Source organism: Parasteatoda tepidariorum, chromosome 10, assembly GCF_982258835.1.
Source record: "Parasteatoda tepidariorum strain Cologne lab strain chromosome 10, Ptep-v5.0, whole genome shotgun sequence".
Lineage (NCBI taxonomy): Eukaryota > Metazoa > Arthropoda > Arachnida > Araneae > Theridiidae > Parasteatoda > Parasteatoda tepidariorum.
In genome coordinates, this window is record NC_141764.1 from 67,144,682 (window position 1) to 67,167,128 (window position 22,447).

The 22,447-nt window shown below is 26.1% G+C and overlaps 1 protein-coding gene across 1 annotated transcript in view; it reads left to right on the forward strand.

Moving 5' to 3' along the window:
- The first annotated feature begins 264 nt into the window (after positions 1–264).
- LOC107454903 (protein turtle) overlaps positions 265–22,447 on the forward strand; it is a 973,849-nt gene continuing 951,666 nt past the window's right edge. Inside the window, exon 1 of the mRNA XM_071184031.2 lies at positions 265–799. Coding sequence (XP_071040132.1) covers positions 718–799 — 82 coding nt within the window. The 5' untranslated portion in view covers positions 265–717. The remainder of the gene's footprint in view (positions 800–22,447) is intronic.

The following is a 22,447-nucleotide window of genomic DNA, read 5'->3' on the forward strand; positions in this document are numbered from 1 at the left end:
CAAAAAGAAAAACAGTGCTAATAACATAAACGCTGCATTATTTATGATTCTCCCAATTTCAAACCTTTCTATCGCATAAATGTCAGCGTAATGATAAGTAAACATAGCATCCCTTTGCAAACCTTCTCCCTACCGTTGCAGCAGATCTTGGTTAGAGCAAAATGGAAAAATACATCAACTGGATACCATACCAGTGATCATGGGAATAACCAGCGCCACCTACAGGTCCACCCCTTCCCCAAACTCAGGATCTCCGATTTTCCTCCAACAAAAGGTTGAGGCTTTCATGCAAGTAGAGTCTCTGATCTCTCTGCTCCTCTGATTCTTGGTGCACCATTCCCTATTCTCAAAATATTATTTATAAGTTTTATTTTTTTTCTTCTCTACTTTTCTCTCAGAGCCGCGCGCTCAAAGACCTAAAACAGGATAAAAATTATCACAAAACCAAGTACAATAAAAACAGATCGTAATATTATTCAAATACATTGTGGATTAAACAATATATTACATAATACAATATATAATCTTTATACAGATTATTGTGTAGAAGGAAGACAGAAAGGAGTTCAGTGTAATTTAATGTAATTTTAGTGTGTGTTGGAAGTACATGTGTAATGCACGATGACAAATTTATTTCTTCAAACCTGTTTTCTTGTATTGGAAAACGTTTAAAGAAGATTTATATTTCGCTTTGCTAAAATATTATATTGGAAAAATATGAGGCAAATCGTCATGAATATAGTGATTTTAGTGGTTGTAACTTCGATGAAAATGTCATATATTGTAGGAGATAATTCAGGTAAGGTGCATGACTAGATGTTTTTGCAATTCAAGAAAAAATGGAAACACATTGAACAAATACAAATATAATAGAATATTATACAGAAAAACATATGATGGTCTAAAAAAATATATATAATATGTTAGTAGAGGTAAATAAAAGTGGTAATTTTGAAATTGATTATGCGTATAAAGTATTAAAATTTTAAATAAAAATATTTAATGATTTACAAATTGTAGATAAGAAGTAGCTTAGATGTTATACTTCGAGTGAAACGCAGAAAAAAATTTAAATAACTAATTCGAAGAAAAGCAAGATATAGTAAAAGCAATGGTAAATTTGCCGAAACCACTAGTTCTTTCACTATGTTTGAAAATATTTTACTGATTATAGAAAGTTTAGAATTAAAATTAAGTTGAGAAAAAAATAAATACAGTAGATTTGAAATTTCGTGCAATTTTGAATTTTTACTATTATATTTGTTCCTAAAAATGAATACCATGACCAAAATTAAAGAGTATAGATTGCATCAAAGATTATGCATTATTTTATATTCATGTAAGTTGATAAATGTCTAAAATATATTCCGATTTTTGAATAATATATGAAAAAGGAATTCAAAGTTGTTCAATATAACAAAGATTACCTTCCTTATTCATGTGAAAGGGGAGATTTTAAAATAATTTATTTAAAATATATGTATATAAATTCGGACTCATAACATTATTTATTTATAAGTAATAAAAGTTAATTTAAAAGGACTTAGACGGAAATGAATGTTATCTCCGTAGATTTACTTTTTATTTTCATTTTCATTTGTTTATGTGTTTTTTTAATATTCCTTTTAAACTTAGTAATTGTTGAACAACAAATATTAGACGCTGTTGATTACTCTATGATCGCAAACTACAAATATTTTTAAAGTAGATTATAAATAAATAAGTGCTTATTTGTTCCAATAATCAGGAAAAAAATGCAGTTTATTTTAAGCAATGTAATTTTTATATGATTAGTTTTACCATTTTTATAAAGGAAAGAAAACAATATTCTTAATGATTTTTGTTTATTTTCATTTAATTAAATGAAAAATATAACATATTTCGTATCTATAATGTGACAGGTGGATCTCCAAGAAAATAATAAATAAAGAGATTTTAGTTTGTTTTTGTCACAAATTCGATTATTTTTCTTCAGATTTATCTTAAATGAAAAAAAAATACTTTAATTTAATCTAGCACTTAACCGAAACGAGGGAAATTAAATCAACTATTCTATTTATAGAATTGACATCTCCATTGGAGTTCTTACATAAGAGATAATTATAGCTATAGTAATTAGTTTAGGGAGACATTAAATAATATTTCATCAAAAATATTGCAAAAATTCCGGACTAAATTACGTAAAATTTGCTAGTGCTTTAAATTTTTGCTAGTGTAAAATTTTACTGTACAAATGTCTGATTATGAACAGTAATATTTACAGTAAAATCATTGAATTACTGTATTAAATATCACTATAAAAAATTTTGTGGTGAAATGGACTTTACAGCTAAAGCTCCTAAGGTTGCAGTACTTTTGATAGCAATTTGATCCGGAGTTTATCAAGAAATTCCATTTTCAGGAGTTTTAATCTTATACGGAATTCGTCCTGATAAGGTTGATTGTTTGTCACTTAGAAAATACGTAGATCCCAACTGTATTTATTGCTTAGTATAATCGTAATTGTGATGTATATCATAATTTCAATAACATAATTTCGATAACATAATTCGAACATAATTTCAATAACATAATTGGACATCATAATTTTGATTAGATCATATCTTTCGAGGTTGTATGGTAGTACGATTTCACGGTTAACTTGTAAGGGAATTTTAATATTACATATTTCGCCGAATAGTTCCAGTTGCAGAATTCCGTTAACCATGAAGCATATTTTGACCAAGCGTTCAAAAATTTAAGCTTAAGAATCATCTTTTTTATACTTAGCTTCTTTATTATTATCTTGCTGACTATCTAAGGAATGCGGGATACTTTCAATTAATTGAAACATGATTTTCAGTAATGAGTTAAGCTGGTTCCTGTATAGACTTTCGTTATTTTTTGTTCTATACATTAATAACTTGCAAGATAATTGTGATAAATAAGATAAAAATGATTCTTTAAACAAAATCAAAATTGGCAATTTTAGCACTACATTCTTTTTCCCCAACCAATTAAATATTCTCCTTATCTTTCGAATTATATTTGCCATGGCTTTATATTTCAATTGAATAAGAATTTAACGAGATAAAGCTTCAAAAACGCAGTTAATGTCATATAACATAATTCCTAAACACTTAAATACATTTGAAATAATTTATACTTGGAATTGAAGAAACAATTGTTTCTGTTATACACTTGTTGAATTCGTTGAAGTTTTCAATTTATTAATGCTACTTTTCTTATAGCAAATAGTTTTTCTTGCTTTTTTAATTTAACAAATGTAAAAATAGTGAATAAGACTTATACATATTTAATAAATTTATTTAAAGCTAAGTCGAAGGGAGGCAAAGCATAATTATAAGAAGTAACTTATTTTGTAAAAATTATTTGTTAATTGCTTCTCAAAATAAATATTTAAATAATGTTACTTTCGTAAGTAAATTTAACACAGAGATTTCCTAGACTTAGTGTGAAGTGCTTTGCACTTGCGATAACAAAAAACTTGTAAAGAAATTTACTTCGTAGAAAAATTGTACATACACTGAAGAAATAAATATGATTGAATCTACCAAAATATGGTATAATTTTATCGTGTTTCTGGCACTGGAATTTAAACTATTTCGTTTTATAAAGACACGATTTAAGAGTATAATTAATTGTAAAGATTTAAAAAAAATTAAAGTTTTTTAAATTTTTTTGAAAAGAAATATCGAAATTGTAATTGCTATATGTTTGCAAATTTTTAATTGCTTGATGGTCAAAAGTACTGGAATATTATAAAATTAAATGTATTTCCGGTTCAAAAACTCGCTAATTTTCCCCGAATTGCTTTAGTAATGATTTTGGTGAAATTAGCAAAGCAATTTGATTTTATAATGTGATTACATTTAGTACATATGATAAAACAAGGTAATTTTATCATGGTACCTTAGAGCATGACATTAGAATTATTTACACTGTTACATTTTCTTTATAGTTTTGTATTTTTCCCAAAATGTGTGGTAATAAGAACTGTAATTTTGGAAACCAAAATTTCCGATAAACCATTACCAAATTAACATGAAAATTATTAAATGAATGAGGTAAATACCGTATTATTCTGCCTTTCTAAGCAGAATTAGGGTTTCTTTCACCTGAAATGTCATTACCGTAAATTATGGTAATTTTACCAGGATTTTTTTACCGTGATCTTATTATAAGATACAGACGTAAAAATATAAGCAAAGTTTTATGTCAGTATAAGAAAATATGCAATTACTGAATCCAAACAACTAATCAGGTTGAGAAAAAATACAAATTTTGGAAGAAAAGTCAAATTTAAGAAACATATAACTAAAATAATTTTGCAGAAACGGTATGAAAAACAAAACTTAATCCATATTTTTCTATCACATAAAATGTAAATTGCTATGCCATTCTTTGCTATTATTATTTGTGAAAAACCTTAATCACGCAATATTCTTTCGAAGCAAAAAGATACATTTTCGCTTTGTTGTTGACAGCAGAAAGTGTATACAAGGGAATAAATTTATGTTTATGCATTTCTTTATTTTATAGCTTTAACGAGAATGATTTAAAGTTTAACGTCACAATAAATATTTCACGTAAGGCTTATTTTTCCTATACAACATCAGTGGCAAAGTAAAAACGCAATAAAAAAATCTTCTTTACCCCTTTTTTGTCTCTTTGAAAAAGGGGCTTAAAATTATTTCGAAATATTCCTATTCGAAAAAAAGCATGGTATTCTTCTGCACTTCAGTAACTATGGTTTATAATTTTGGAAATGAAATGACATTGAAATAATACAAAATTGAAGACGCTTACATTGAACATTGACATTGAAGTAACACTAAATTGAAGACGCTTACATTGAACATTGACATTGAAGTAACACTAAATTGAAGACGTTCACATTGAACATTGACATTGAAATAATACTAAATTGAAGACGTTTACATTGAACATTGACATTGAAATAATATTAAATTGAAGACGTTTACATTGAACATTGACATTGAAATAATACTAAATTGGAGACGTTTACATTGAACATTGACATTAAAATAGTATTAAATTAAAAATTATATTTGCATTTTGTAAAAATTTTGTTTAGACAAGCACTTAAACACCTCTTAAGGTATCTGACTAGTGCAATAATATGATTTTGGAAAAAAAAATTGAAATTGATTTTATTATTAAGTTAGAATTTCTGTAGTTGTAGCTTTCTAAAAATTCTTTACTTTTGTTTCAACTCCAATTACTTACAAACTTATTGCAGTTTCTGCGCGCGGTAATAACAGTGGATAGACTAGTGATTTTAAGCTTTAAAATGAGTTTACCTCAAAAACAGTTTTTTTTCACATCTTACCTCACCTTAAACGCGAAAACTCATACTGACTTTAAAATATTTCTCTACAATTTTCATTAGTGCTTATGATTATAGCTCACATGTTTTGAACTACAGACTAAGAGAAAAAAAAGTAGAGTTTCATTCTTTATGCATGTTTTTCGCAAAGACAAAAGAAGAGTTTCTTTAAAAAAAAATTTTTTTTTTTACTACAATGATTCCTAACTGAGTAGTATATGCACTTGTTTTTAATATAATAGTCCAAAACAAAGTTGATAACCTTATAAATAAAATCCTAAAATGATTTTTATTTCTGGACGATAGAATTTTTTGTAACATTGTTTAGCGTACATGCAAAAAAATATCCTTATTTTTACCTAAAAATGACTTTTTAAGAAAATGAAATAAATTAATAATGCTTTTTATAAGGTTTTATAAGGTTTACACATAATAAAACGTATAAGCTAGTTTTTTTTTTTTTTTAATTTGATATTAATATTGAAAAAAAAGTTTTCGAAACTACTCAGACACCTTAAGAGACATATTAATTCAATGTTAAAAAAAAAAAAAAAAAAAAAAAAAAAAAAAAAAAAAAAAACAGGAATTCTTCGCCTCTATTAAAATATTTTTTTTGCGAAAAATCATGAGTCGTTTTTTCAGAAAAAAATTAAAATTTAAAGAATAATATTTTATGCCGGTATGGAAAACGAGTCATGATCTTCAAATGCTCTTAAAAATATGCTAATGTTTAATAAATATGCTTATGCATACTATATAAATATTTTATGATTAATAATGTAACAAAACTACAAAAATTATCACTATTAAAATATATTTTAATGGTAATATTTAAATTTTGATTATTTAATTTAATACTTCATATAAAATCGTGGCTAATAATTATTTTTTTTGAATAATTATCTTCTTGTAGTATTAATTTTTTTATTATTAGATTTATTTTTCATGAAGAGAAATTTTTTTTTTTTATAATTACATGAACTCTTATTTTTGCATGCATGATAGAAATAACATAAATACCCCTTGCAAATACCTGTAATTGAAAGTAACAAAAATTGCTTAATTGACTAATTTGATTCGTGTTTCTCTAGAAAATAATTCATTTCACAATGTAATAATCGTAAATATTCTTATTTAAACAATTTTAATATCTGCATTGAACTAATTTTAAAAACAATATTTAACACGATTTAGATTTATGCATAAATAATTTGACATAATTTTATTTTGTGAAATTTATTTAACTTGAGAATTATAAAAATAAGTATCGTTTTCATATTAAATAAGTTTATAATAAGTATTATAATTATAACTAATTATGATAAGTATAGATAATTGTAATAATTGCGAACAATTATGATAATTAAGAATTATTATGATAAGTATAAATAATTGTAAAAATTATGAATAACTACAAATAATTATGAATATTTATAAAATTTATTTAATTTGAAAGCGATAGTTCAGTTTAATTATTATTAAATATAAAACTTCTTTAAAAATTTAAAAACAAATTATTATTTGGGCAATTTAACTACATAAAAATATCAATATTATATAAATATTTTAACTATATACGTTACTTTATTTTTTAAGACTTTAATTTCTAAATTATGGAACACATGTTTCTTTGAAACTAATTTTATTTCTCATTGTTATTTAAGCAAATAATTAGCTCATTTATTATCTGATTGTTCCTGAAGCAAAAGAAAAAGAAGTCTACCATACATTAAATTCAATTGTTATTTTTTCAGTATTTTTTATACTTTTATGCTTAAATTTATTGTATGATATATATATTTGTATGCACCTAAGTTGACGTATATTTTCTCTATTAAATCAAATCTATTTTGAGTAGAATGCTTGAACTCCTTGTTAGCGCAAGCACTCGACAAAAAACATATCATATGGATGAAGACAGAAAAATCAAATATACTTCGTAAAAACCAAATATTCTCTCATAGAGCTATTTTCTAAATCTTTTTGTATCAACTTTACCATTTTTCTCTTTTCGAAAGATTCCCTGAGGCTAAGGTTGTAGGGACTTTTGAAAAAAAGAATCCAACTTTTTCCCGCAACGTACTCAAGAATCTTCAAAAAAAACTCCTGGCGTCAATGGATCAAAAAAGCAAACTTTAGCAGGAGTTCGGACAGTAGAAGTTTTGTAATGTTTTGCGAAGCGATATTTTTTGCTTGATGATTCGGGCAGGGAGTCTAGAGATTTTAGGTTGACAGGCATGACTCCTACGTTAACAGTAAATACGGTACAACAAACTCTGGTAGGAATGAAAAATGACATATTTCCTGTTGGATTTATATTGTTTGAGGAAAAAACAGTCTTAAATATCATTGCTTCGTAAGATGATATTTTACTTAGATTTGTGTAAATACTTAAGTTGAATTGTGGAATATACCTGAATTGTTTCCGACGCATTTAGCCTATATTTTTTTAAACATACTTTTAAAATTGTTTTAAATGTTATCATTAAAATATAACTCTTTCATTCATTTAATTTTCATCGCTTTGGGTTTAAAAGTCTGGAATTATTTGGTTAGAATAATGGAATCCGTAACCTGAATATCCAAAATAAAAATTACCAATGAACGTTTTTCTATAAGAAATTTTGGCCAGTTAATATTTTAATTAGATTTGTGCAAGTAGCTCGAGAGAGTTGCAGGGTAGTTATGCATTGTTTTCGTTTCATTTTACAGTATTTGGTTTTTCTTTATTTGTGTGTTCTAAAATTCTTCTACGTGCTAAAAGTCTTTCCTAATCTAGTGAAAGTCTAAAATTATTTTGTTAGAGTGCTGTAACTTTTTCCCCGAGAGATCAAAATCATGGATACTAATATTAATTTTTCTTCGGCATTTGGATTTTTTGGTTTTCGAGGTTTTCATTTTCATGTAGAGCAAATACAGGTTAGTTCCTTCAAAAAAAGTCCTCCACGAAGGCAGATTTCTCGTGATACTTGATCCAGGATTTCGCCTGTCTTCTGGATTGGGTGTAAAATTGCAAGGCTACGGAGTTAAACATAAGTAGTCGAAAACTTGAAATTGGATCGACTGTTCAACGACGGTCATAAAATAACATAAAATTATGTGCATTTTATTTAAAAAATTCAGTTAAAAAGTTCTCGAGATATGACGAAACGTGAAGAAAAAAAATCAACAATAAAATTTGGGAGTGCTCGGTACAGTAAAGTTGTAGTTAAGTATAGGGATAATGGTTAGATGTCGAAGGTATGGTTTGTTAATGGCAAAGGACGAATGAAAAAAAAATGATTTATCTCCCTGACCATGACCATCTATAAATATCTTTTGCTGGACATTTTTTGTAACATCGTTCTATGGTGTTGCAGTTGTTCCTTTAGCAAAGTTTAAAATATTCAAGAATTGTAATTAAAAGAAAAACTATTAACCTCAAAACAATTTAAAAATTATTGAATATCTCAATGATAAAATTTCAAATGGTATGTATCTAAATAACTATTAAGCATAGGCTTAAGAAGCTGGTACTTTTTCAAACAGCTCTTGCCATGATCTTTGTATTCCTTGGTGCCTTTTTTTTTACAGATCATTATTTTTTATAGCCTTATTGTTTTGCATATTATAAGAGCAAAACATACTGTATACAAATGATTTTGTTCTTTCTTTTGAATTCTAAGTTAAATTAATCAAGACTGAAATATTTTTATTCTGGTAAGAATGAGTTTTTTTTAAAACTGATGCAAGAAGCTGAATAATAAATTTAGTGCCATTGAAATATCAATTTTCTAATTAAAAAAAACGTTGGTTGAACATATGTTTTTTAAGAAGTATAAACGGAAAAAATATTAAACTAAATATTAAACCCATAAATTTAAATATATAATTTAATGAATTATTTATCGAAGTGACTAAAAAGCTTTAATCATATAACAGTCTGAAAATAATTACTAAAAATATTTAAATTTAAAAAGTACATTGAGTATTATACCTTAATTTAAAGCAAATATTTTCTGCACTCTATAAATTGTGTATGTTAAAATTTTTATGAGAAATTCAATTATTCAAAAATGCCCATTAAGACGGAAGCACTTTATCATCGTGATTATTAATTATAAAATAATTATTTATTAAATTAAGAAATCAATTTTGTCTTCTAAACTACAACAAATCAGTGCAAGCTTTTCAATGGAAATTAATTTCCAAACAATTTATAATTCTAATTTAATCAGCAATTTACAAACAATGATAAGAGATATTGCAGTATATTAATGTTTACTTTGCTTCAAATACTGGGATATTTTTTAAAGAGTTTATGTAGTGAAACAAATTATTTTATACCTAATGAATTTATCTGATATTTATATATTCATATAACTCATAATACTCATAATTAATGTATTCTATCAGGAAATGAAAAATGTTTTTTTGCAAAGGAATTAATACTTATTGTTTAATTTCTACATTGATAATTCTTCAAAATTTTCTGAAGTACATTTAGAACATTTTGGATTAATAAAATATTTTCCTTGTTACTGTATACATTATCAAAGTTTTTAATAAAGTATGTTCGGCTAGTTGTTTTTACAGTATTTAATACACCAGTTTGTTTCAGTCTTTTATTAAAGTCTGTTTATCATACAATATTTAATAAAACAATAAATGCATTATATATATATATATTACATATTTTGGGAAAAAAATTATGTTTTCCTCTAATTTTGTCAATCTGATGTGGACTTTTCCAATTTTCAATGACGTGAAGAAAATAAAACTTATTTCAAAACTTATTTAACTTGCGGAATTTATGATGGCGTGAAACTATCACTTGTTTATATATATATATATATATATATATATATATATATATATATATACACAAATTAACATGAAAACATGAATAAAATAAAAATAAAAACTAAATGGTAGAGAAACAAGAATGGTAAAAGCAAATAGTCGTTGTCAAGACACATCTAATTGCCATAAATAATGCGATATTTCTGAATAAAGAATAATTATCCTAAGATAAAAATTATTCTTTATATGTGTCGATATCGCAAAAAACCTTATGTTGTAAAAAATCATGAAATAAAAGAAAAATGTAAAAGGAAATCAAACTTACCGGCGTGAATTAAAACGCGGTTTAGGCTAAAAGTACAATAATAAAACAGTTAACAAAAATCGCGAAGATGTAAAATATTGCTTATAGCTTGAATCGAATATAATAAAATTAAAAAAAACATTTGATCGAAGAAGAAGAAAAAAAATGTTTAGGTAAAATATTAGTGCTGCCATCTATGAGAAACAATTAGTAAAAAGGTAATAAAATTGAAATAATAATAAAAATGTTTAACGGATTGAATAAATTAGCAGTCTTAAAAAAAAAAAATCATTAATAGGGAAATTAATTTAAAAGTCAGTCTGTCAGGATAGAAAGCCGTTTATAGACTTATCCTTCATTCATAAAATCTAACATAATTTTACAGAATACACATATCCATCTTTCATAGGGTGACTTATTTAAAAATCAGAGCCTGCATACAGGAATAGAAAACTGTTTATAGGTTTTATTCTTCATTCATACAACCTTACATAATTTTAAAGTAAACACGTATCACCTGCATTCATTTGGGGTGGTTCTTTACGAACCAGAGCCCATTCCACTTATACAAAAATAAAAATAATTAAATAAATAAATAAATAAATAAATAAACTGTTTATTATACTAGACAATTAAAATTAAATTAATTTTAAGAGGCTACAAATATTAAAAAGTAACTAAAAATATTTAACTAATCCAGTATAAAAGGTCATACATCCAAACTATTCCGTCCAGTGGCTTTAGGAATAGTTTATCATAGTTAGTTCCTACCTTGAAAAAATCAGAGCTTATTCTTAAAACAGAAAAATTAAATAAAAATTAAAAATTAATGTACCAAGTTTTTTAAGATTTTTTTAAAATAGAAATTAAGAAATGAACTAGGAAAATGGCTATTAATTAAATCGTTTTTATATGTATCAGTATCTAATAAAAACTCGTTATAGTTAGAATTATTCCTGTAAAATCTATGAATTTGATTGGCAATAATATTAGAAAAAACCTTATTGGCTAAGTTAGAGTTGAAATCTATGCATTTTTTAACTGGAAATTTAAATTCATTTCTTTTGTCAAAAAGTTTAAATGTAATATTTTTATCTGCATTAATATTAAGAGTCAAATCTAAAAAATTTGCTGAAGAATTACTATTATTTGTTTTATTAAGAATTAATTTATTTGGATAAATATGTTTTGCTAGAATATCGAAATCATTAAAATTAATTACTAATAGATCATCAATGAATCTGAGAAAGAGAGAATCAATTGGAAGATTACCATGTGATTTTACAAATCTATATTCTTGTAGAAAAAGAAAAATATTGCAGATGTTAGTACTGAAATTATTTCCCATGGGAATACCATTAATTTGTTGAAAAAGGTGGTCATTGAAAAGAATATAATTGTTGTAATATATAAATATATATATATATTTAATTTTATTATTCTGATAAAAAATATTTAGAGTTCTACATTTAACATTTCGTGCGTACAAAGTATACGTTAAAGAGCAGCTAAATCGGTTAACACCTAAAATTTAATAGAACGCTATATCAAATGGGTAAATTATAGAAAATATTTAAAATAAAATATAACTTTATCTTTTAGTTTACTTATTTTAATGGATTTTATTATTATAACTTTAGCTTTAACATAGCATACGGAATTAATTATTTTATCTAATAAATTGAGATATGTATTGAAACTATATCAACAGTGCTATTTTGAATTTCATCAGAATTTCAATCTCAAATAAATTTGCAAGCGGCTTTTCTCTATATCTGTACGTGTATGAAGCTAGTATTTTTAAATAGAATACAGTAAAATTAATTTTGTTATAATATATTTTTACGAAATGAAGTAGAGAAAGAAAGTTTCAGTTCCCAGTGGAATTTATAAGCTAATGAATATTTTTAAGAGATACGATTCTTGTAAAGATTATTATGTATTGTATAAGATATTTAAAACTACACTGGATAATCAAATTTTGGAGTAAAGAAAGTTGTTTATGTTTATCAAAGCAATAAAACTATTTCATTTAAGTGTTGGTATCGTATGTGTTTACCGATTTTCCTTTAACCGCATAATGATTATGTTCGCAATATATTTTTAATTTAATATTGGATTTTTGAAAATGGTTAGTAGACAACTTCCCGTAAACATTTAAAATATTAAAAAAAAATTCCAACTGTAATTATTTTTAGATATAATTTTTAGCTCATTTGCTTCATTAAACTGGTACTATTTGGAGGAATTTTAATTGTGGACAATTTATGTATATATATATATATATATATATATATATATATATATATATATATATATATATATATAAGCTCAAAATAAAGATAAAACAAAAAAAAATTATAGAAATATAAAAAAGGGGGGGGGGAAATGATAAGTAAAAAAATAACAAACAACAGTTTAAAAAAAAGGAGAAAAAAAAGAGAAAAAAAAAGAAAAAGAGGAAATTTTATTTAAAAAAAACCGGAAAAAAAAGATATAATCTTTTCATCAGCCAACACGATTATATCCGCAAAAAAGAGCTCTTTCCGATATTGTATCAATATAGCCAAAGCAAAATATATTAATACAATAGTGTGAGGAGCACTAAAAAAATTCTTTACAGAAATAACAACAATTAAAATAGAACACAATAAGTAAAAATAACATGTAAAAACAGAAAATAAAATAAAAGAAAAAGAAAAAAACAGTATAAAGCATAGACTATAAAACGAGTAGTAAAATCAGATGTACTTACATGGACGGGAAATTTTTCAAGAATGATTTAAAAATGTTTTCGCAACAGGATTGCCAGATTACAAAATATGAAAACAAAAGCGCAAATTGAGTGTAACTGGAGGGTTTTAAAGTGCCGTTCTTACTGCACTGCTGAAGAGATTTGTTAACCTGTGCTTTGATTTGTTAGTTACCAAGGATGGGCCCGAAATGGTTGTGCGCAAGGTAATATTAAACAGGATAATTTAAAAAAGTTGACCATAAATAGTTTTAGAAAATGGATGTTTATTTAAGAAAAAATATGAAATAGAAGAGAGAAACATAAATTGCCTGTTTTGCAAATACTTTTCGCCACGGATTTGCCCGAAATGGATTTGCACATGAAAAATTATATAAATTATCAAAGAAAATAATTTTAATGGATAATTTTAACCAAGGATTTGCCCGAAATGGATTTGCACATTTAAAAATTATACAAATTAACATAGAAATTATTTAGTAAATAATTTTGGCAATGGATTTACCCAAAATGGATTTGCGCACCTGAAAACTATATAAATTAGCAAAGAAAATGCTTAGTATATATATCCACAAAAATATACGATTAATTCAATGATTTTATATAAAATTTTATTACTATAGTTGGGTATCCATTGTTATTTATCAAATTTTGAATTTCCCATCCATTTAAGTACATCTGATTTGGCTACTCGCTTTATAGTCTATGTTTTATACTATTTTTTTCTTTTTCTTTTATTTTATTTTCTGTTTTTACTGTTATTTTTACTTATTGTGTTCTATTTTATTTGTTGCAATTTTTGTAAAAAAATTTTTGAGTACTCCTCACACTATTGTATTAATATATTTTGCTTTGACTATATTGATGCAATATCAGAAAGAACTCTTTTTTGCGGATATAATCGTGTATGCTGATGAAAAGATTGTACCTTTTTTTCCGGCTCTTTTAAATAAAATTTCCTCCTTTTTTTTAAACTATTGTTTGTTATTTTTTTCATATGTCTGTAATTTTTCTTTGTTTTATCTTCATTTTAAACTTATCTAATGAGTTCTGTTTACTTGCAGCATATGCGCAATAAATTAAACTTATTGTTTTTCTTAACTTTCTTCGTGTTTTCTTGTATTTATTTATTGATATATATATAAAATATATATATATATAGATATAGATATAAAAACTTAAGGCAATAAGGAGATGAAGTTGCTTTATATTTAAGAGTAACATTTATGCATCTATATTTTTATTAATACCGATTCCAGATCAGTACTTTACAAATTCTATTATCCTGCTCGAAGATTTTCAACATTTTGAATCGATATATTGTAAGTCTTAAAATCACTTTCTTGTTACTATAATTCAACTTGAATGGTCAAATTTCAACTCAATTAACTTTTAATTATTTTGACTTCCGCCTAATGTGTTTGTTATTTTACGCTGTAAAAATTTCCGGATCAAATTAAGGTTTAAAGTACAGAAACTTAAATAGTACCATGCATAAAATCTTTACTCAATTGTATATTGTGCTTTGAAATTTAATTTGATGTATGTAAATATAATTTCCAAACAGCGTTCCAAAAGTAATTTTTTGAAAAAACACCAACAAAATTTCTTTTTTTATGCAGTAACAAAAATATGATATGATAATAAAATAAAACCAATTTTTTCATATATTTTCAAAGAAAACTTAAGCTTTATTAAAGAAAAAATATTTTACTAGTTGCTTAAATTTCATTAATTCAAAATCCATTAATAGCCTGTTTTTTATCTATCCCAAAAAATTTTCGCTAAAAAAGATGAACAAAAAAGTATCTAAAAATGAACCAAGCTTCCGAACAACTTAAATAGAATGTATAGAAAAATAATAGCAAAAAAGATAAAGATGATGAACTAGATGCCAGTAATCGATAGCGTTTCTAGTGTGTAACTACCATACCAGCTGTTACACCCACAGTTTTCTGATTGCTTTATTGATGCTGATAGGGATTGTTCTACTGGTTATAATACATAAAAGCTATTGCAATATCCAAAGGACTACAATCATTGAAAAATGCGCACTAAAAATAGATATAAGTGCCGATGAACGCATTTAGCTATAATGGAATCGCTCTGAAATGAACGTTGTCTTAATTATATTTAAAAATACAATATTCCCGTAAAAATTTAATCACAGAAATTTCAATCAAACTCTCCAAATATTAAAATTTTTTAAACGCTAATACATAGTGCGAATTAATAAAGTGCGTTTGTGAAAAAGGTGTGATAGGTTGAAGGCAGCATATTTTTAAAACCTGTTTTAAGTCAGCTATTTGTTACACGACAGCTTTATACATAGTATTTGCGTGCTGAATGTCGGCATACAAACACGTACTGATGGCGTGGTTGTAAGTACACAGTTAAAAAGCGTTGCTCATAATTACAAAAAAAAATTCCGCCATATAAGGCTACTCAACTCTGCCTGAAATGGGGTGTACATGAAAACCAAATCATTATATCAAAAGTTGTTCAGCATGGTCTGTTCTTTTCGCACCTTACAACTACGAGTTAGACCATCTTATTTCGAACCAAGATATTCTTGATTAGATTCCTGCAGACAGTCAACGAATATCACTCTCACACATGTATCCTTGAACAGTACGTCTGAGACAATGTAATTTGTTAGAATTATATAAGATTCGAAGTCATTGCATTTTCAAAACCAAATGTCCTTGTTTTAGAGCTAATTTAACAAAATTTTTCTGAATTTTGAGAAACTCTTTTTTACACTGTAACAAATACGAGTAACAGAATGTTATTTGATTCATCATTTCGTATCCGTGTTTACAGAATTCTGCGTAAGCAGAGAACAATTGTGTTCCTAAACACAGATGTTCTCATGAATGTGTTCCTTTGTAGTAGCGATATATTGATATATCTGGCAAAACATAAACATTAAAACTTACAATAAATCACGAAAAAATCAAATATAATAAATTTGGGATGAATTATTATTATAGCAAAATAAACTGAAGGCAAGATTAAAGCAGACGTTAAACTTAATTTTTTTTCCCGATGAAAATTAATTTTCAAGATGTAAAATAATGAAAAATGACTAAAATTGCCACATCTTTTGCAATCAACGAAATTTAGATGTGAATTTTTTATGACTCATTGTATGTCATAGTTGGTCAGAGAACCCACATGCGGATATTTACCGAATATATAAATGTCCTTATGTGTTTTTTTATTCTATTTTATACTTTTTGCTATTTAAATAGTTGCTATAATAGTCAAATTGGATAGGGCGCCCAAACAGATAAGTTGATTTGAAATGGAACATACAATAAATTTAATATATAAAAATAAATGAAAAATGCACACAAACTTAAAAATTAAAAATTTGCTTGCAAGGATATCATTATTTCTAAAGTTCTTCATTTTTTCCCTTCATATGTTTTCTACAATTAACTAGAACATAAATAGTAATTTATCTTGCAAAATTGATTGAAAATAGGCTGATATTCTTTAAAAGAAATATAACTTTTTCTAATTAAGTGCTCAACTAATAATTTCAGCAAAATTTTGAGTTAATTATTTACGAATAATTAATTGTAAAATCAATCTCTATTGTTCAGTGTTTAAATGCCCAGAGAATTCTTCTTTTCTTTTTCAATGTTCTCCTTTATTTCCTGTGTAATATATTTTTTACAAGAATGTAAGTAGAAAAATTCTAATTAAACTACCGTACCGCATGGTAATGACATTTCAAGTAAAAAAAATAATTCTTATTAATAATACCAAAATATATGATATTGAAACCATTTATTTCGTAATTTTTCCGTTTATATGATAAGAGTTTGCGTGAAATTCCATTTATGAAATTTGAAACGTGAAATTCGTTACGTGTTACATGTTAAGAGAAATTACGTTCAAAACTATTGTTTTTAATGCCACATAGTAAAAAGTACATTGTCTAGAACTTCACTATAAAATTAGCAAATTTGCACCTCATTTTCCAAAACGTATCATGTAAACCATATATTATTGATAATTTTACCAAAATCATTATCAAACCGCTTATGTAAATGTTACCTAGCCATTAACACGGTAAATTTTAACATATTCTGGTTTTGACCATACTTTCTTTCTCAGTTCAAATTAAAATATTTCTTAATTCAGCATTTTCTTTTCATTCTATTAAATAATAATAAGCAATAATATAATGGATCAAAAGTTTTTTTTTAAAATCTAATCAGCAATTGTGTTATATTATGAAATAATAATAACAATAATAATTTTTAAAGTTTATGCTCACACGATCTTAAGTTTATTAATAACCAAACAACACCTTACATTAGAAATTAAATTAAATTAATCGAAATATATGTTGCTTTAGTCTTTTAAAACAATGTAATGGGAAATTTTACGGAAGAAAATGATCAGAAAACTGATAACCATATTATACTTGGAACCAAACATTTCTAAAAATGTACGAAAATAAAAATTTTAAATCCTTTTAAGGTAAAAATTGCGCGCTTCTAGAAATTTCGCCGTATGTCACTGACAAAGAGTTAATGGCAAAACACACCTGTCTTTGAAAATAATTAAATTTCTCTTGTAAGCTTCGTTAAAAAGCTTTGCGGCGTCAATATTTTATTTCCGTCTTCTCTAATTATTTATTTGCTTTTGTTAGTTTTTAATTTTAGTACAATATTTTTGCATCTCCTACTTCTGTTACTTTTAATTTATGGGGCATTATTTTTATTTGATATCTTTTTTGTTTTATTTGTAGTTCATCATCACATCAGGAAACGATATATGTGCTCTCTTACAATGTCATTCGAAAAATAACTCATTTTTAATACCTATTAGGGTTTATAAGCCTTTGAAAATTAAAATGCTATTCTAGCCATATTGTACTAAATGTGTAAATAACGCTTTTTAACTGCAATTATTATTTTTTAGAAGAGTTTTAGAATGTGTTTTATATATATGTTACGGTGAACGGCCGAAATAGGTGGTTGTTGACTTTCACCAGTGAATTTGAAGAAACACCAAAAACGTAGGTCAAAGATCGAATATTTCATTACGTTCTTGTACATTCGGACCCGCACCGGTGTATGTCAACAATCAGATTGTCACTTTGGTAAAGTCCGAAATATTTGTTATATCCAATTTTATATTAATTTATTCGTTGATATTATTATATTTATTTGATATATTTATATTTATTGTATATTTTAATACTTACTGACGATAGATTAGACATCAGTGTAGAGTATACCGAGCCAGTTAAGGTTAAGTGCCACTTCCCGGTATACCCTACACTGATGATTTTTTAAGGTTAAGTGCCACTGCCCGGTATACCCTACACTGATGTTTTTTTAAGGTCAAGTGCCATTGCCCGGTGTATATTTGCCCGATACTTGGTGCATACCGGACAGTGGCACTTAACCTTAAAAAAAAAACATCAGTTTAGGGTATACCGGGCAAATGTAAATGTATGGACCGATACTCCAAACACTGATGTTTCTTCTGATATATAGTCAGTAAGTATTAAAATATCGAATAAATGTAATTATATCCACGAATAAATTCATATCAAATCGAATGTAACGAATATTTCGGACATTCACCAAAGCGACTATGATTGTTGACATTCACCGGTGAAAGTCAGAAGTAAGGGGTTTTAGCAAATATTTCGGACATACACCAAACGACAAGGTGATTGTTGACATTCACCGGTGAGTGTCGGACATTCACCAGATTTCGGTCATTGACCGTAACATACACATGTGTTACCGTGAATGACCGAAATCACGACAATGTCGACTTTCACCGGTGAATGTCAACAATCACATAGTCGCCTTGGTGAATGTCCGAAATATTTGTTATATCCAACTTAATATGAATTTACTCATTGATATTATTATATTTAATCGATGTTTTAATATCTGCTGAGGACATATTAGGAGAAACATAAGTGTTTGGTGTACCGGTTAAATGCACACAGGGCAGTGGCATTTGACCTTAAAAAAAGTTGAAGTAGGGTATACCGGGCAAATGTATACCGGGCAGTGGCCCTTAACTAGACCTAGTATATATTTCGAACATTTACCAAAGCGATATGTGATTGTCAACATTCACCGTGGAAGTCAACAATCACCAATTTATTCAATACAATCTTATTTGAAAAAACTATATTTTTTTCTGAAAAGAAATTTCTATTTCTTTTTAATCTGAATAATATCGTAAATGCTACCAAGATATTGAGTAAATAATGATGATTGATTGGCTCTCAATTTAATTACTGGCTTCAGAAAAATTTTAAAAGAAATCTTCAAAGAAGGGAACCCGTTTACCTCTTCATGGAAGTTCCATAGAACACCTTCTGGAAACCACTGCCTTAGAGCATGGAATAAAAGCAATTTAATTGGTTAAATTTACATTTAAGTTTTGTATTTTTTTCTGAAGTTGAACACCAGACTATAACTATATTTTTGAAAACTGGAATTTCCTTTAAATAGTAACTATATGAATGGAAAATTGACCAAATGAATGAAAAAAATATAATATATTTTGATTTTTATTACCAGAATTATATTTACGTTAGAATTTTTATTACCATACAGAACGATATTTTTAACCGGAGTTTTTTTTCGTGCATGCATATGAATAATATAAAATTGAAATATTTATTGAAAAAGCATATATTTAAAGTAATTCTTAAATAAAATAATCACTAAAATAACCTTTTTTGCATTTTAAACCTAAGAAGTTTTTTGACATTGCTGATTTAATATTCCTTATAGAAGCACTTATGTAGAAGAAAAGATATTCAATTCAAAAACTAATTATTGTAAAAGCACTTAAATGAATTAAAAACATGTATTTTAGATAGAAATTTTCTTAAAATAAGTAAATATTTAAAACATTATGAATTAAATATTTAATTCTACTTCTAAGCAATTTAAGCTAAATAGCTAACTTTTTCTTATGTATCCCTTCGGTGAATATACGACATTTATTCTTAAAGTAGAAACTTCTACTTAATTACTTTATTGCAGGACTAACATTCTTCTTTAGCTAATATCCAATATATTTGTATATTTATTTTTCTTCTCCATGTTTTCTTTCAAATAATAAAAACTATACGTTATTTCGTATTTATAAGTTCCTTAATACGATAGTGTGAGTAGTACCATTTAAATACCTTGGAATTGGCGAAATTAAGCTACATTACATACATAAATTATTATATTCACAAATAAAACATGTAATTTTAGTCAATGTGCATTTCCCCCAGAACTTTTAAAGTTAATGGCGTATATGCGAGTAAATTATAGCCCTATTTTACTTAACAGTATTATATAATTTAATTTATTTTGAATTTCATTTTGTGTAACCTTACTTCCTTAAAAAAAATTTCTTGAAAATAATTTATTACAATATAATACGAATTGGCAGATTTTAATTGAATAATATTCTTAATAAGATATTTAAATACATTTCTTAATAAAACATCTAATTACTTATCTTAATTAATTTGAGTAATGAACTTGACTTCTTTACTGAAGTTTATAATATACCTTCAAAGATAAATGGCTTAATTCCCAGTAATCACTTTAAGTAATTCACGCTGTCTCTTAATTTATGTTAGACTAAATAGCAGGTGTCTATTTTAAAAACCAAAATATCAAAGATTTCGTTTTTTTTAGTTGAAAATCAGAAATTTCATACTTCAAAGGAATATTTTATTTATTATTATCTTTCCTCATTTTCATCGATTTCTAGCTAATTTACCAGTAAAAGGTTGAAATGGCATTGAAATTTTTGTTTATTTTTTGTATCATGTCTTCATTATAATTCCTCTCTTAGAAAAGGACTCATAGAAAATTAGGTTCAAAGCTCTGAAGGACGCGCTGTAAGATGTATGAGCAAGTTAACGTGTACGCTCAGCTGATTAATGGGTTCGCTTCGTCCATCAAAATATTTTAGTAAAATGCTATCATTTTTACTCTTTTATTGAAATAATTAGTTTAAATTAACTATACATTAAATTCCTAGTGCACTTTAGCATCCAAATAGAGTCTCGGTGCTGCCATCTAGTGTGGCTGAAACTAGACGCCCAAATTAACATGAGCAACGGTATCTCTCCCATTGTGGTGGTCCTGAAAGAGTGGATACCACCTCTGGAGAACGCACTAGGTCTGCTCATCGGCAAGACCGATTGTGCAGCTCATTGTTAATAAAAAATAAATAAATAAATAAAATAAATTTTAGAAAAATTAACTATACTTTTATTGTAACATATTACTGATGTAAATTATTATTGTAAATAATTATTGATACCTTTAATGCAAATATTAGAAATTGCAACTAATTTAGTTAAATAATTTTTAATGAAGTTTGTAAAAGGTTATTGATAGTTTTTACAACAATTAAAATAATTGTAGTCACAGAAGCTGAAGACTTCGTTCAAAATGAGGATGACCGCAGAAATGTCGGCTTCTACTCTAAGAAATTAGGTATCACATGAGGTTAGATCGAGAAGAAAAAGGGCTTAACTAGCAATGGAAATCACGCTTGACTAGCACTGGAAATCTCTGCAAATGATGGAAATTGATTTGGTATTGATGCGTTATAATTAGTCGAAATTCACTCAAAACTATGTTTCCCTACTTAATGTACCATTAACTAGTAACTTTTTCAACTAATGTGCTTGAAAGTTAAGCACAATATTCCCAATAAATATAATTTTCGTTTACGTCGGGATTTATCTTTTCATTGCATTGACAAGTTTTAAGTTATCCACAAAAATGCAACCTATTTTATGCTATTTTTAAAATGTTCTTTTCAAATCACTGCCATTTTGTGAAAAAAATTATTTTAAGTTTTCTCCTCGCAATGAGAACTATATATATATATATATATATATATATATATATATATATATATATATATATATATATATATATATATATATATATATATATATATATATATATATATATATATATATATATATATATATATATATATATATATATATATATATATATATATATATATATATATATATATATATATATATATATATATATATATATATATATATTTAAGAAAATCGAAAAACACAATTTTATTCGCCAAATTTATGATTTTATCTCATTTGCCAAGGTGGCGAATGCTTATCACTGGCCCTGAAAACGGAATCAACTTTGGTTAATATTCTTTTCAACTTACGAGCACAGCAAATAATGGATAATTTAAAAAAAATAAG